This window comes from Protopterus annectens, chromosome 5.part0, assembly GCF_019279795.1.
Source record: "Protopterus annectens isolate FY-2018-M chromosome 5.part0, PAN1.0, whole genome shotgun sequence".
NCBI lineage: Eukaryota > Metazoa > Chordata > Ceratodontiformes > Protopteridae > Protopterus > Protopterus annectens.
In genome coordinates this window covers 1,300,501,469-1,300,516,998 of record NC_056735.1, presented here as the reverse complement: position 1 = coordinate 1,300,516,998, position 15,530 = coordinate 1,300,501,469, and the positions used below count along the sequence as shown (strand labels likewise).

General features: G+C 39.8%; 1 protein-coding gene across 1 annotated transcript in view; it reads left to right on the top strand.

Annotated features, from left to right (window-relative positions):
• Positions 1 to 15,530, top strand: part of UPF3A (UPF3A regulator of nonsense mediated mRNA decay) — a 1,027,051-nt gene that overhangs the window by 259,155 nt on the left and 752,366 nt on the right. The window contains exon 3 of the mRNA XM_044071110.1: positions 6,948 to 7,054. Within this exon, the coding sequence (XP_043927045.1) occupies positions 6,948 to 7,054 (107 nt within the window). The remainder of the gene's footprint in view (positions 1 to 6,947; positions 7,055 to 15,530) is intronic.

Genomic DNA, 15,530 nt, shown 5'->3' with positions numbered 1-15,530 from the left:
CTGCTGGGCTTGGAAGGAACTGGACAATGTCAAGCCCATCCCCAAATTCCCAGAAACATTTTTAGTTCCTCCATCAGACAGACACCACTGCATTAAGGGTGTCCCCATTCCCGTTGATGCCACAATTCTGGCGGCAGCCACTAAGAAGGAGCTAGCTGAGCAGAACTCCTCTGTCCATCCACTGAACAGGGAGTCCAGAGAGATGGACAGATTTAGAAAGCACATCTATGTCTCAGCCACGTTCACACTGAGGTCATTAAATTACCTGGCACATTTCACTTGCTTACAGAGAGATTTGATCAAGGAGCTTTCAAAGTCTCTCACGGAGTCCATGTCTGCAGAGGATCTCAGGAAGTTTTCTCCTCAGTTGGCTACTGTTTTGCCTGTTGCCAATTCATCGATGAGGCTGATCTCCTACACAGTGGATGGTACCTCAGGAGCTGCTGGTACAGGCATTGCCATTAGGAGACATGCGAGCAGGAAGGAAAGACCCTGTCTGCCACTGGAATCAAGTTTTCTACCCCTCAATGCTCTTTTTCTAGGAATCAGTGAGATGGTAAGAAAATGTGGTTCTGGAAATCTCAGGGACCTTTTCAGGACTCACGTGGGCATGCTTCCTGAGAGGCAGAGGAGTAGGTTTCAATGGCAGACATTGCCCCAGAGGCAAAGGGAATCTGCAGAACCAGGGTTTCAGAGACTCCTTCTCTGATAGGCCCTATCAGTGCTCCTGAAGCGCTGCCCAACTGTTTATCTCTGTCGGCAGTCAGGAGTCGTGTTTCACTGCACCTGGACACCCGGAAAAGTTTCACAAACAATGTATGGGTGCTAAGCATAATATCCAGAGGTTACTACATTCCCTTTTCTCTTCCACCTCCTGTCACAAGAAATTCCCTGATGTTCTACCCAGTTAGAGAGGGTACACAGTTCAAGAGGTTAGAAAGCTGCTACAAAGAAGAGTCATCCAGGAGGTCCCACCTGAACAAAAAGGGTTCAGAACTTACTCCCGCTTCTTTTTAGTGCCAGAGAAAACAGGGGACCCGAGACCAGTTTTGGATCTAAGCAATCTGAATCAGTATGTGAAGAAATCAAAGTTCTGAATGGTTATGTTTCAGTCCATCCTGTCACTGCTGATCAAGGACGATTGAATGTGGTCTTTAGATCTCCAAGATGCATACTATCATATCAAAATAGATAAGCATTCCAGGAGACACCTGTACTTTCGGCTGTGAACCGGTCAGTACCAGTTCAGAGTATTGCCCTTTGGTCTCACCATTGCCCCCAGGATGTTCACCAAATACATGGCAGTCATGGCAGCTCACTTAAGACTCAAGGGATTTTAGGTGTTTTCCTATCTCAATGATTGGCTCCTCACTGCACAGACCAGGCATCAGCTTCTACAAGTCAGGGACTACTTGCTTCAGATCTTCAACTCCCTAGGCATTATGATAAACTTTGCCAAGTTGAAGCTGACTCCTGTACTGACTGTGGAATTTATAGAAACTCAACCGGATACTATGACTCAAGTGGCATCACTGCCTCTTCACTGCATCATATCTTTGAGAATTCAGGTGCAGGACTTACTGTCTCTTCTGTACCCTCCAGAAAAACTAGTGTTACAAGCTGTGGGGTCAATGTCAGTTGCCATTCTTCTAGTTTTTCTAGCAAGATTCTTTATGCAAATCCTTCAATGAACACTGGTGGTTCAGTGGTCCATTCTTTAACAGCCACTATCCTTTGCCAAAAAACTCACTCTGATTTGCAAAAATCATGTTTGCTAGTGGATCCATTCAGATGACCTCTTTCTGCGCAGACCATTCTCTCTTCCTTTTCCAATAGCCACATTGACCACAGATGCATCCTGACTGGGGTGGGGGGAGCATTTCATGGGAAAGATGGTCCAAGGCACATGGTTCTCCTTGGAGACAAATTTGCATATCAATGTCTTAGAGATGAGAACAGTCCTTCTAACTTTGCAAGCCTTTCAGGACATTTTCTCTCTAAGGGCTATTGTAATCCATACAGACAACATGTCATTAGTTTGGTACATAAACAAACAAGGAGGAACCTGCTCCTATCCATTGTGCAGAGACGCCATGAGGGTCTGGGAATGGCGATCTCTTCAGACTGCTTTCTTACTGCAATGCACATACTAGAGAAAACCAGTGCATTGGCAGACAGACTCAGCAGGTCCATTCTGAGTGGTCCCTCAATCAGAGAGTAGCAAATATGATCTTCAGCTGCTGGGGCCAGCCTTACTGTGACCTGTTTGCATCTCCCCTCAACAACAAGTGCAGCAAGAACTTCACTCTGATCCCCTCTCCAGGGAGTCACTGAGGGATGCTCTGATTCATGATTTGCCCCTGGGTCTCCTCTATGCTTATCCCCCTTCTTCCTCTCATTTCAAAGTTCCTACAGAAGGCAAGCAGGCTGAAGAGCTCAGTCATCCTCATTGCTCACTTCTGGCCAAGACAGGTATGGTTCCCATTCCGCTGGTCTCACTTGAAATATCCTCCATGGATACTGGAGCCCACTCAGGATCTCTTATCTCATCCATCAGAAATTCAACATCCCAGTCTCCATGCCCTGAAACCGACAGCATGGTTTCTGCACTCCCAGTGATAGGGCAGTCCAAGCTTGCTTCCCTAGTTCATGATATTGTCTTGACCTCCCAGAAGGCCTGCACCAAGAAGTTTACAGAAGCAAGTGGAAATGATTTTCCATATGAGCTACCAAGAGGGATATTGATCCCTTTTCATCAGCTACTTCAGCCATTCTTCTTTTTTCTCACTACTCTTTTTAAGGAAGGGGCTAGTTTTTATACCATTAAACTTCAGTTAGCAGCCAAATCTAACTTCCATGCTGGTGATGGATCATTCACTCTGACATCTTCCAAACTATGTACAGTTCAAATACAAACAGTGGGTTGGACAACCTAGGTAGAGCATTGCCTTCCTACGGTGAGGAAGGTAAAAAATAGTGGAAGTAAAATGCTCCCTGTAACTCCCAGACCACAGGGTACAGATGCAGGTGGCTGTGACCAGCACTTGGACAGCATCTAGAAGATTTTTGACCATGCAGTTCTGAAGAATAAAGCTATCTTTCGAGCAATGAACTGATGACTCGGTGCTTCTTTAACTAATTGCACTGCTCCTGACTAAAAAGATTATTTCCACGAGGACAACTGCTATTCAAAAAAAAAAAAAAAAAAAAGAGTCCTTCTAAGGGCTACATTTGTCTAAGAAACTAGCAACCCTGCTAAGGGCTACATTCCTAAGGACACTTAATAAGCCGTATAATAGCTCTTATTATGGCTAAAATACAGGATAACAAGCGGACAACAGTTCTTATCAGGACTACCAGGACTTAGTACACAGTACTCATCTCCAAGGGCACTTAATAAGCCTCATAATCAGGGCTAAAATACAGAGTAACCATCAGACAGCAGTCCTTTTCAGGACTACCGGGACTTAGTATGCAGCCTTCATAGCCCATACACAGGCTAAACCAATAGGGGATTTTAACAGATACCCCCTGACAACAGTCCTTCTCAGTGCTAACCAGACACTCGAGTGGCAGGATTGTTCCTTACCCCATCCAGGAGGAACCCACTCCATGCTTTGAGATTGAGACTGAACACTGGAAACCAGTCCTTTTAAGGACTAAAAGGACTTGACAAGATAATAATTGGCACATGGAACCAGGAACAGGTCACAGCCACCTGCATCTGTACTCCTGGTCTGGGAGTTACAGGGAGCATTTTACTTCAAACTATGTACAGTTGTCATGAAGGGAATTTTCATTCTTAGACCCCCCCCCCATATAAAAGATCATTCTCCTCCTTGGGATCTGATGGTAGTCCTTCAAGGATTAAATCAAAGACCCTTACAACCAGCGGACAAATGCAACATGAAGTTTCTTTTTTGGAAAACAATCTTTCTGGTAGCTATCACTTCAGCAAAAAGAATTTCTGAACTCCAGGCTTTATCCACTAATCCTCCTTGCATTATTTTTCATAAGGATATGGTACCTCTGCAAAACAATCTTTTTTTTGCTTAAAGTGGCCACAAAGAATAACATTAACCAGTCCATACAATTACCAGTTTTCTTTCCAAACTTTACCAATAAGGGTGACTATATGCTGCACTTTCTTGATGTTCACAGGCAATTACATTTTTTTCTTCTCAGAAGAAACAGTACAGAAAGTCTGATCAACTGTTTGTATCCTTTTCCCCTAACCACTTGGGTTAGTCAATATCCAAAATTACTCTGGCCAAATGTATTACTGATTGTATCTCACTGATTTATTCTCAAAAAGGTTTGGAGCTGCCTCTTCCTCCTAGAATGCACTCCACTATATATATATGGCTATTTCCTCTACCTTCTCCTCAAGAGCTTCCATTAATGATATCTGTGCTGCTGCCACTTGGTCAAAGACTCATACATTTGTTACACATTGCAAAGTAGACATTTTTTCCAGAAGCAGAACTTCCTTTGGTTTGACAGTGCTCTGGTATGTCTTTCCTTGAAGGCCTCCTGAGATTTACGTAACTGGGAACTTATATACTTACCATAACTTGGCATCTGTGTTGTCCATTTTCATTCTTCTACACCTTCCCTCCCAACCATCCCCCTGCCTTGTCTTTCCTAGATTGATCTTTGTATGATACTGGTACCACCACATTCCTGGTTTGAGCCTTGGTGTTTTTCTTGTGTCTCTTCTGTCTTTATATGACAGTAGGCACTAAGGCAGCAAACTCGATCTGAGGAGCTGGGGGTGGGACAGAGCATTGTAGGTAGAAGGAGGAGCTCGAGATTCAGATCCTAAGTCTTGTAAATGCAACTACGTCAGATCCAAGGATTGGATCCTAGACCCATTCATGAGGAAGAATGAAAATGGATAACACAGATGCCAAGTTATGGTAAGTATATAACTTTTAATTTTACTCCATTTGATCAAGCTCATTAGGCTGATTTGGTGTTTTAACATGGAAAATAATTTGCTAATTGCTCTGACTTATGCAGAAAGAGTATCTAAGTTGCAAGCTCCTGTGGTGGGTCAGCCTTATCTCATTTTTTTATTAAGATATGGTTTCCTAAAGAACTAGTTCTCCCTTTATACCTAAAGTGATGCCTGAGTCTATTTTGAGCCAAGCTATCCATCTCCCTGTTTTCTTTCCAGAGCCTAAATCAATGCAGAAATGCTCCTCCATAGCCTGGATATCCACAGCAACTCACTTACTATTTACAGAATTTAAACTTTTAGAAACTCTAATAAATTACTCATTTCATATGAAGGTAACCAAACAGTTGTGTCATGCTATTACCTTTTGTTATACCAACCATAGTAATACAATTCCTGGTAGGGTCAAGGTTTCCTCTATCAGGGCCTTGGCTTCATCTGTGGGTTTTTGGAAAGGGTTGGATTGCAGAAGAATTCTAGAAGCAGCAACTTGGTCTTTTGTACATACCTTTACAAAGCACTACAAATTAGATTCCTTCGCCAGGTCTAAGGTAGGTTCTGCTAAGACCATTCTCCAGGGTCTTCTGAACCCTCATCCTTCCAACTTTCACTTAGTATAAGCTATGGTAGTCATGTAGCTAAAGCTACCACAGCAATGATCAAATGGTGACCATAGTACAGTTAAGTAAACTTATCATAACAGTAGATGGTTGAGTGATCTCTGCTGCAGTAGATGCTCCCCCTTCTTTCTTCCCCATTATTTTTGTATCTTTTTGTTGCAAGGGTGAGAGCTGTTATTTTTAGTTTCCTAGCATTGACGTTTTTAGGGCTCTAGCCTCCCTGTCTCAGTTGGCATAAAAGCTTTGAAAAGCTTGGCACCCAAATCGATTTTTTTCATAAGCTCTGCTTGAGCTGGTCAACAGTTTGGGCACATGAAAAGTGTCCTTATGCTTGAAGAGCTGGCTGGATGTTATATTCTTAGCAGGATATAACCAACATAGCTACAGCTACTACAGCAGTGATCATTTAAATGTCTACTATCAGACATAAGTTTTCTTACGCAACTGTACTATCTGCTTAGTTTGACAGTGGTATAAGCCTTTGGTGTTGAGTAGGCAATTAAAAGAGGTTTAGTTTTACTGGCGAGGAATCCTTAGAGTTAACATGGATTATGTGGTGTGCGAACTGTATATTAAAAGATCTATAGGAATCTTTGCAGAAGGTTATTCATGTGAGGTTTAGCCAGGATTTATTAGGGTGCTATGAGTACAATATCTGGATTGGTGGTTTTGTTATATGGAGACTGATGGAAGGTTAACAGAGAGCAGAGTTGACCGGATATAGCTGGATGATTGGGAATAGGCTGGCATAAATTTAAAATCTTTTGGGGTGGCAGAGGTTGGGGGGTGGGAGGGGAACAAAGTGTGTCATTAATCAGAGTACTGATCAGTGGTGTATCAGTGTGTGCATACACCCTGTCGGCCTCTGTAGAAAACCTACATGAACAGTGAGCAAAAGTATTTAGTGGATTTTACAATTATGTATGCAAACTTTACCTCCACTGGCACATTTTGCTTTGGTAGTATGTGCAGTTTATTTTAGAAGTTATGAGAAATTCTAACTTTTTTTTAAAGGTTTTGAAATGTATGCTGTAGAAAAAAAAATAATAGTTTCTGCTTCAAGAAAAAGCCTTATGGCCCACATAACTAGAATAATGTTACAGGTATTAGGCTGTCAGCCTAGTATACTTCAGTTATATCAGTTTTGCAAGCTGCAGACCCATAGATACAGCAGTTACATTGATATATATGACATACTATTTAAAAAGATAACTGTAAATGAATAATTTTTCAGTTTATTAGAATTAATGTTTAGCATTTGTGAAAGACAGATCTGTTTAATGGACCAGCATTAAGATAATATGCACAACTATGTGGCTGATAAATGACAACTGCATCATATGTAAATGTTTTATTCATTTTTTCAGCCTCTATCCACACTTGTTCTCCAGAGCATATATTAATTTTAAAAATCCTGATGACATAATTCTTATTCGAGACCGGTTTGATGGATACGTCTTTATTGACAATAAAGGTAATGATGTGTTTCAGTTGTTGTGGTTACTACAGATTTAGCTGTGTCTCTTTAGCCATCAAGTGTAGAAACTAGTATTGAAGTTAAAGCAATAAATACATTATTCTACATTTTGTCAGCTTGCTCTGACTAAACATTTGAATCACTTTCTGTATGTCTGACTTCTATAAAAGTAGCACACATTTATTTGTGCATTCCGAATTTCATAATGAAGTCTGTGTTTTTATTCTTTATATATATATATATATATATATATATATATATATATACATATATAGATAGATAGATATAGGATATTTGCTCGAGTGAGCAAACGTCCAAATCCATAATAACCGAACACACTTTAACGAAAAAGCTTTTACTGAAAAAGCGCTTTTGTTAAAGTGTGTTACAAAAAATAAATAAATAAAACACATTTACATTTTAGCAGGGGGGCCTCACCCCCCCCCACACCCCCCTACTTTAATATTCTCCCTCTGAGACCGCACTACAGTGGGGAAAAGGGAAATTTACCTCACCCGCACCATAGTACAGCCTCGGCAGCAGGCATACTTACGAGAAAGTGCTTCTTCGGTGAAAAGCAGTTTCGCATAAGTATGCCCGGCCGTTTGGGTTTCAGTCATTTACTCACTTGAGCAAACATCCTAGATATATATATGTATATATATATATATATATATATATATATATATATATATATATATATATATATATATATATAAACTTTTCTAGAGTGTTTTACTATATTTATATATACACACACATATATATATAGGTATATATATATATAGGTGTGTATATATATATATATATATATATATATATATATATATATATATATATGTATATATATATATATATATATATGTACATGAGTGTAATACCTTAAGTGAAAAAAGCACAAAACTGAACCTATATATTCTATATTTTCTTTATACATATATACATACATATATACATACATATATATATATATATATATATATATATATATATATATATATATGTATATCATATAGGTCTACTTCAGTAGACTGAAATATCACCTATCTGAAAGTCATATCACCAAGATGAAAAGGCGAGCAGCACGAGAACACCGATGTCCCAGAACATTAACTTACCACAGCAGGCAAGTAACCGCTTGGCCATCTAAAACAAAAACGTTAACCAAATGAAACCAATCCCATCCCTAACTAAATATACCAACTCCGAGATCGCACTACTGCAGGGATTAGGGGCAAAGTTCAACAGGCTAGCCAAGTGATTACTTACCTGAAGCGTCACTGCTGTGCAGTCATTGGCCTTTTCATCTCGGCATTTTGGAAGTCAGATAAGTGAGTGTTTGAGTTTCTGAAGGGGACCTATATATATATATATATATATATATATATATATATATATATATATATATATATACACACACACACACACACACACACACACACACACACACACACACACACACACATATATTTCTTTAGACTTTTTTGTTACTTTGTCTTTATATATTTATGTATATACAGATATATATATATATATACATATATATATATATATATATATATATATATATATATATATATATGAGTCTACTTCAGACCATTGAAATGCCACAATATCGAATTACAAAGCATTGAGACGGAAATAATGAAACGCCAGAACATCGAAGGATGACATGCTCGAATGACAGAACATCAACGCACGTAGTGTGAATATCAGGTAGTAGACAGTAGTGCAATCTCAGAGTTGGTATATATAATTTAGGGGGTGTGGGGACACAGGTGGCTTGCCACCCCTGCAAAACTGTTTCAGGTATATGTGCTTGCTAGATTTTATTTGATGTTCGTGGTTTGAGCATTTCATCCTTTGATGTTCTGGTGTTTTGTTGTTTCTGTCTCAATGTTTTTCGATATTGTGGCATTTTGATGGTCTGAAGTAGACCTATATGTGTGTGTGTGTGTGTGTGTGTGTGTGTGTGTGTGTGTGTGTGTGTGTGTGTGTATATATATATATATATATATATATATATATATATATGTGTGTGTGTGTGTGTGTGTGTGTGTGTGCATTAGTGTCTTTAGTCAAAAAAGCTCAAAATTGAACATAATTTGATTGAGTTATAAAGACTGAACATCAAAACAAGGAAAAAATGCTCCCACAATCCCTAATACTTATATATATATATACCAACTTCAAGATTGAACAACAGCAGGGAAAGGGCAAATTCCCATTCCCTTCCCCCTATGTACTGTGACCTCCCACAGAGTAATACTGGCATTCTGTGATCATATGACTCTTTGATCAGTTGTGTTGACATTAAAAATGTTTGATATTCTGTTTAACTGAATGTCTGGATCCCATATATTCTGTACAGAGTACTATTTTACATGTATGAATAATTTATCTCAGTAAAAAAAAACAAATCATTGATTGTTAGTCAGATAACTTTAAATGTCTGTTGTCAGAAGCATTTTAAACTTCTTGTAAATTTCATACCCAGTATTAAGACATATATCTGGAGTTTGTACTGAATGTCATCTAGCAGGTGACATCATATGTCTCAACCTCTTAGACCAAGAAATCTGGACAAAGCAATAAATAAAAGTGGGACAAAGCCCCCAAAATAGAGACAATTTTTAAATATTGCTCTTACAAACTTAGAAAGTTGATAAAATAACAGGTTTTGCATTAGCATGAAGTTTCTGGAAGGTATGAAGTCTGAATCTCAAATGTCTGTCATTTTTTCTAACTTCAGTCTTTAATGATTTGCCTCTAATTTCCCAGTAAACTACAGTTTTATGAAAAACGGGCCAAAGATATGAGGCAAAAATCTGGACATTCTGCAAAAATCTGTACAGTTGAGAGGTATGGGTGACATTAAGTGAAAGGTGAAGTGAACCTCTGTCATATTTCTCTCCTATCAGTTTAATGATAATAACAAACCATGATGGAGTTAAAGCAGGATAACTAAATGCATCAGATCAGTTCATCACTGTCAGGAAGTTATTAAAACTAGATCTGATGTTGTCCTTTTCATTCTTCCTCATTGAATGGGTAATGGATCTGATCCTTGGATCCGACTCAGCTGCATAGTGTAGACTTTGGATCCAACTATTGAGCTGTTCCCTCTGCCCATAATGCCCTCGTCTATCCTCAATACCTCAGATCTCATTTGCCTCCATCATGCAGAGATACAACGTTCTTCTCTTGAGTGATTACATCAGTAATCTGTAAGAGATTTTTTATTCTATTTGATTAAATATTTTTATATCCCTTATTTCTCAACCTCGCTCTTATTTTTTTCAATACAGTGTCAGGTTTCTTACTATTTCTACATAGTATTTTATTTCCTTTTTTATCATAGTTGGTAATCTCTATCTTACCAGTTAACTCAGGGTAATTCTTGATTAACCATTGATGGTAATTCTCCTTTCCTTTATTTCTAACATTTTTCTAACTTAAAAAAAAAATAAAAAATCTTTCCTATCATACTTTAGTAGTTTTTATTTGTAAGTCCCTTCTTATTGTAGGACTGTTGATCTCCAGTCTCCTGTCATGGCTGACAAATTGACAGGATTCAAAAAATGCACTTCTTGTGGGCATAAAATCCCTAACTTAGAAGCCCACGAGGAGTGCGTTTATTGTCTTGGAGCTGACCATCTGGTTACTAATTGCAGTATTTGTACTGCTTTCAATTCTAGGGTGTTGGCTGACAGACGCAGCCAACTTATTTTAAAAGGACTTCTTCCTCCTGCTTCAGCACCCTCTTCTAGGGCTCAAACCCCTGGCTAATCTGCTAAATTTACTCCTTCAGAGCATAGAAAACATTCTCCACCGAAGTTCCTTAGGACATTGTCAGAACTGCCAGCTAAAATTCAAGAATCTTTGGAAATGACGTCCTCTATCTTCAGCTCTTCGGATCCAAAACTGTTGGATCACAAAGTTTGAGATTCAATTATGATATCAGCCAACTCTATAGTTCCAACCTCGGATCACAGGTCTTCGGATCTGAAACCCTGCACCTCACACAGCCAAAGACCTTGCTCACCAGAGTTCATCCTAGATCGGCTCTATCCTACTCTTGTCTACTGCCTTCGTGCAGACTCTCAAGAAAAATTCCAAGCCACAGTCCACAACATCCTCAAGGTCTTCCAGAAGTGGGTGTGGATAGGATGATGAGAAATTTTCTCAGAGCTCAGATCCAGATGGGAGTCATACCTGCTCCATCCCCTGTTGGATCCATGAGTCTTCCAACCACTTGTCATACAATACTGTCTCCTTCTCTGATCCATCCTACAGTTTTGCAGCCCCAGGATCCGACAGCTCCATGAGGTCCAGAGTTTGATCCAAGAAAATCACTTCTTCGACTATGACAGTATACCTGATGGATGCCATTCCTATACCTTTGGATTGGACTGGGTCCAGGAGCCAAATTGTTGGCATTTGATCCACAGGGTGGGGATCTACTCCATTCTTATAGGATTCATCCTTGCCCCTTGGAGCCTCTGAGCTGGATAGCTCATGTCCGGTTCCTTCCTCAAGGCATGGATCCAGTAGGATTCATGATCTACCTGTACTGGAACTCTGGGCCCAGGTGAGGGTGACCATTGCTTCTTTGGGCCCATCTGCCTTCAAAGTTGTGGAAAAGGCTTTTTCTCTTTCTAGAGAACTGGTCTGTCACCACTCAGATCAACTCCCTATTACCTCTTCGGTTCCAAGCTCTGAGTAGCTGAAGCCTATTCCACAGGGACTGCCAGTTCCAGCTAGCTTCCAATCAGTTACCATAGAGAAACTCCCCATCTCTTCCAATACCTCCCTTGAACATCCCCCAGAGGTGATCCATTGGAAGAGAATGTGCAAGAGGAGGCACAGATTCCCCACTGGAACCTCTCATGGAGGATCCAGATTTCGAGGAGGGAGAAGGGTCCCCCAGATCATCACCAGATGATGTCTCCTTTGGAGTCATATTAGAGATCCTTATGCAGAAAGTTAGTTGGTCATCCGATAATCCTTCTCCAGAGGAATCAGTAGTTTTAGAAGCTTTGAGTTCTTGCCTTGGTTTACCCCCCATCCCCCCAAGTGGATGAACTCATTGATTTTGTTTCCTGCCAGGCATGATAGTGTTGAATCCATTCTAAGAGAAGCTGGTAAATTCTTAGCTCCTCCTAAGGATAGACTCCACTGGAGCAAAGGACTCCCAGTAAATACTATGGTAGTGGTGGCAGTCACTAAAAAGGTCTACCAGAACAGAGCTCTTATGTCCATCTACCGAACAGAGACTCTAGGGAGCTGGACAGATTTGGAAAGTGAGTTTTTGCTTCGGTGACTTTGGCTTGTGGTCTCTTAACTACCTGGCACATTTCACAAGCCTACAGATAGATTTGACTAAGGAACTATCAAATTCTCTCTCTGAGGCTATGTCTGCTGAAGATTTTAAAGATTATTCTCTCAGCTAGCCACTCTTTTGTCAGTTTCCAACACTTCATGAGGTTGATATGTCATGCAGCTAAAGCACCTCACAGGCTGCTGATTCAGGCACTGCCATAAGGAAACATGCCTGGATGCAGCTGTGCAACTTGGTGGAGACTTTCATGACATCTTTCATCAACTCTCCCTTTGATGGTACGTCTTTAGTTGGCCCATTGGTGAAAGAAATGCTTACCTACAGTGAACAAGGATGGAAGACTTTGTCTGCTGTGGCAGTCAAGTTTTCTACCCCTCAACAAACTTTTTCTGTGAATCAAAGAAGTGGTAAGAACATGTGGTTCTGCAAATCTCAGGAACCTGTCTAAGATCTGCACAGCTACAACTCCTCCAGAGATAGAGGAGACAATTCCAATGGTAGACATCTCCGAGAGGCAGAGGAGTCTCACAAAATCAGGGTTTCCATAATTCCTTTCTGGACAGATCCTTCCAGCATTCCTGAAGTGCTGTCTGATTGTCCACATCTGGAAGGAGGTGGAGAATGATTGTCATTGCACCCAAATGCCTGGGCAAATATACCAGAAGATTCATGGGTGATAATAATATCCAGGGGTTATTTCATTCTGTTTTTCCAGCTCATTATCTGCAAAAGAAAGAAGCTTCTTGACATTCCACCCAATCAGAGGAAGACAGCAGCTCAAGAAACTCAAAAGCTGCTAGACAAAAGGGGTCTATAGTAGTTCACCGAAATGTTATTCCAGTGAACACCTATTCATTGACCCCTAAACAGAGAAAATCTCATCAGCAATTCACTGAATTTACTAATGGCAATGAAACAGTTGCCCAAAGCACAACAGACCAACTTGCAGTTGACTTTAACCCACCCTAGTAGGGGGATTTGCCTACCACACCTCCCTAACTATATTTACAAATTCCGAGATTGCACTACAGTGGAGAAAAGGGCAAAGTTTTGTAGTTGTCTGCTAGTGCTTCGGGCAACTATTTCATTGCCTTTAGTAAATTCAGCAAATTGCTGATGCAGTTTTCGTTGATTATGGGTCAATGAATAGGTGCTCGCTGGAAAAACATTTTGGTGACCTAATATAGATCCGACAAAAGAGTCATCCAAGAGTTCCCACCAGACCATATAGGAACGTACTCATGTTTCTTTTTAGTGCCTAAAAAGAAAGGGGACCTCAGACCAATTTTGATCTGAGCAAACTGAATTAGCATGTAAAAAGCCAAAGTTCTGAATGATCACTGTCGCTTTTGTGTTAGGACACGAGTATACTAGTCTTCATGGGTTCTGTTCAAGCTTCTTTATTTTATATAAACACATCACTATAGAGGCTTGCTGACTATAACTTAAGTAACTTATATACAAACTAACAACTGCGATTATGCATGCTCACTCTCTGGCTGCTTCTACAAAATGGGTCTAGGGATTTAACATGTCTGCAATTTATATGTGCATGCACAGCTTCTTAAAGATATAGCACACACACTTTACACTTTACACTTTTGTTTGTTTGTTTGTCTTTCAGCTTTTCCCGGTAAGGGGTCACCACAGCAGAACTCTGGTCCACTCATGATTGGCAGTAGATTTTTATGAAACACCGAGGTGCCAGCTTGATGCCCAACCTTCAACGAAGGCATGCCCATTTACGCACGCATGTCTTTCGAACACTACCCAACTGCGGGGAGGACATGCAGACTCCACACAGAAGGCACTCCCAAGCCCAGCCGAGAATCGAACGGGAGAACCTCTTGCTGTGGGGTAACAATGCTACCGCCATACCACCGTGGCATCTATATATATATATATATATATATATATATATATATATATATATATATATATATATATATACATACAGTCAAATCCATGTTGCTGCGTATTTCACACTAGGCTTAGCAACCCGACAATATCGTGTGACATAAAACTGGGAATTAGATTTAGCAAATGGGACAGCTTCTGCAAAATGGTTGACCTGTGGAATGTTCAAATCACTTTCTGGAACAGAATCAGACTTTTGAACACATTCTGGTCTAGAAACAGTGTCTGATTCACTCTTTGATTTAGAGTTTCCATCACAGATATAATGTTATGACTGCAATGATGGTGATTCTGGTACAGGAAGAAGAAGTCTGCAATTCCTCCTATACTCTACACCCTCAGAATCTACCAGATAGAATCTCGGCTCAGCACAGATGCCTGCAATCTGTCCTATTCGATCAAAACCTTTTGTCATCTGGATTCGTACCATTTCTCCTTCCCTCAATGGACAAAGTAATCTGCTTGATCTGTTGTAACTAGAATTCTGGATATTATGCTTCTTAAACAATTGCACCATGATGATTTTGTTGTTCTTAGGTTTAGGCTGCAACAAACTTGCTGAAATACGTAGCATAGTTCTAGTTTGTCTGTAATTTAGTCTTTGAGCAGGTGAGCCAAGACTATCATCACAGGGCATGATTCTGAGATAAGCAAATTCAAGAATACATTGGTATTGTCACATTTTGACTTTTCATGTGATATCTTTACACTCTGTACTGCCCGTTCAGCTAGACCATTAGATTGAGGATATTCAGGACTACAAGTGACATGTACAAAGTCCTATTTTTTTGCAAGTTTCTGAAACAACTGGTTAGTGAATTGAGTACCACTGTCAGAAAAAAGTTTGTGTGGACTACAATGAACTAAGAAATGACGTTTCAACTTGGTAATAACAGCAGTTGAAATTAAGTATGGTAACATATCTATCTCAGACCAATTCGAATAAGTCTATCACAAAACCAAGTAGTGTTGATTGTTCCACTCAAAGATATCAGTTGCTACAGTAGACCAAGGTAGTTGGAATTGGACTTAGTTGAAGTGGTTCTCTTTGTAAATGCGGTGTATTACTATTGCATACTGAACAAGAAGAAAGAACTCTATCAATATCTTTTGATAATGAAGGACAAAATACTAATTCTCTTGCTGTTCTCTTAGTGGATGATGAACCTGGGTGACCACAATGCAAAATATGAATATATACTTGTTGTAATAAAG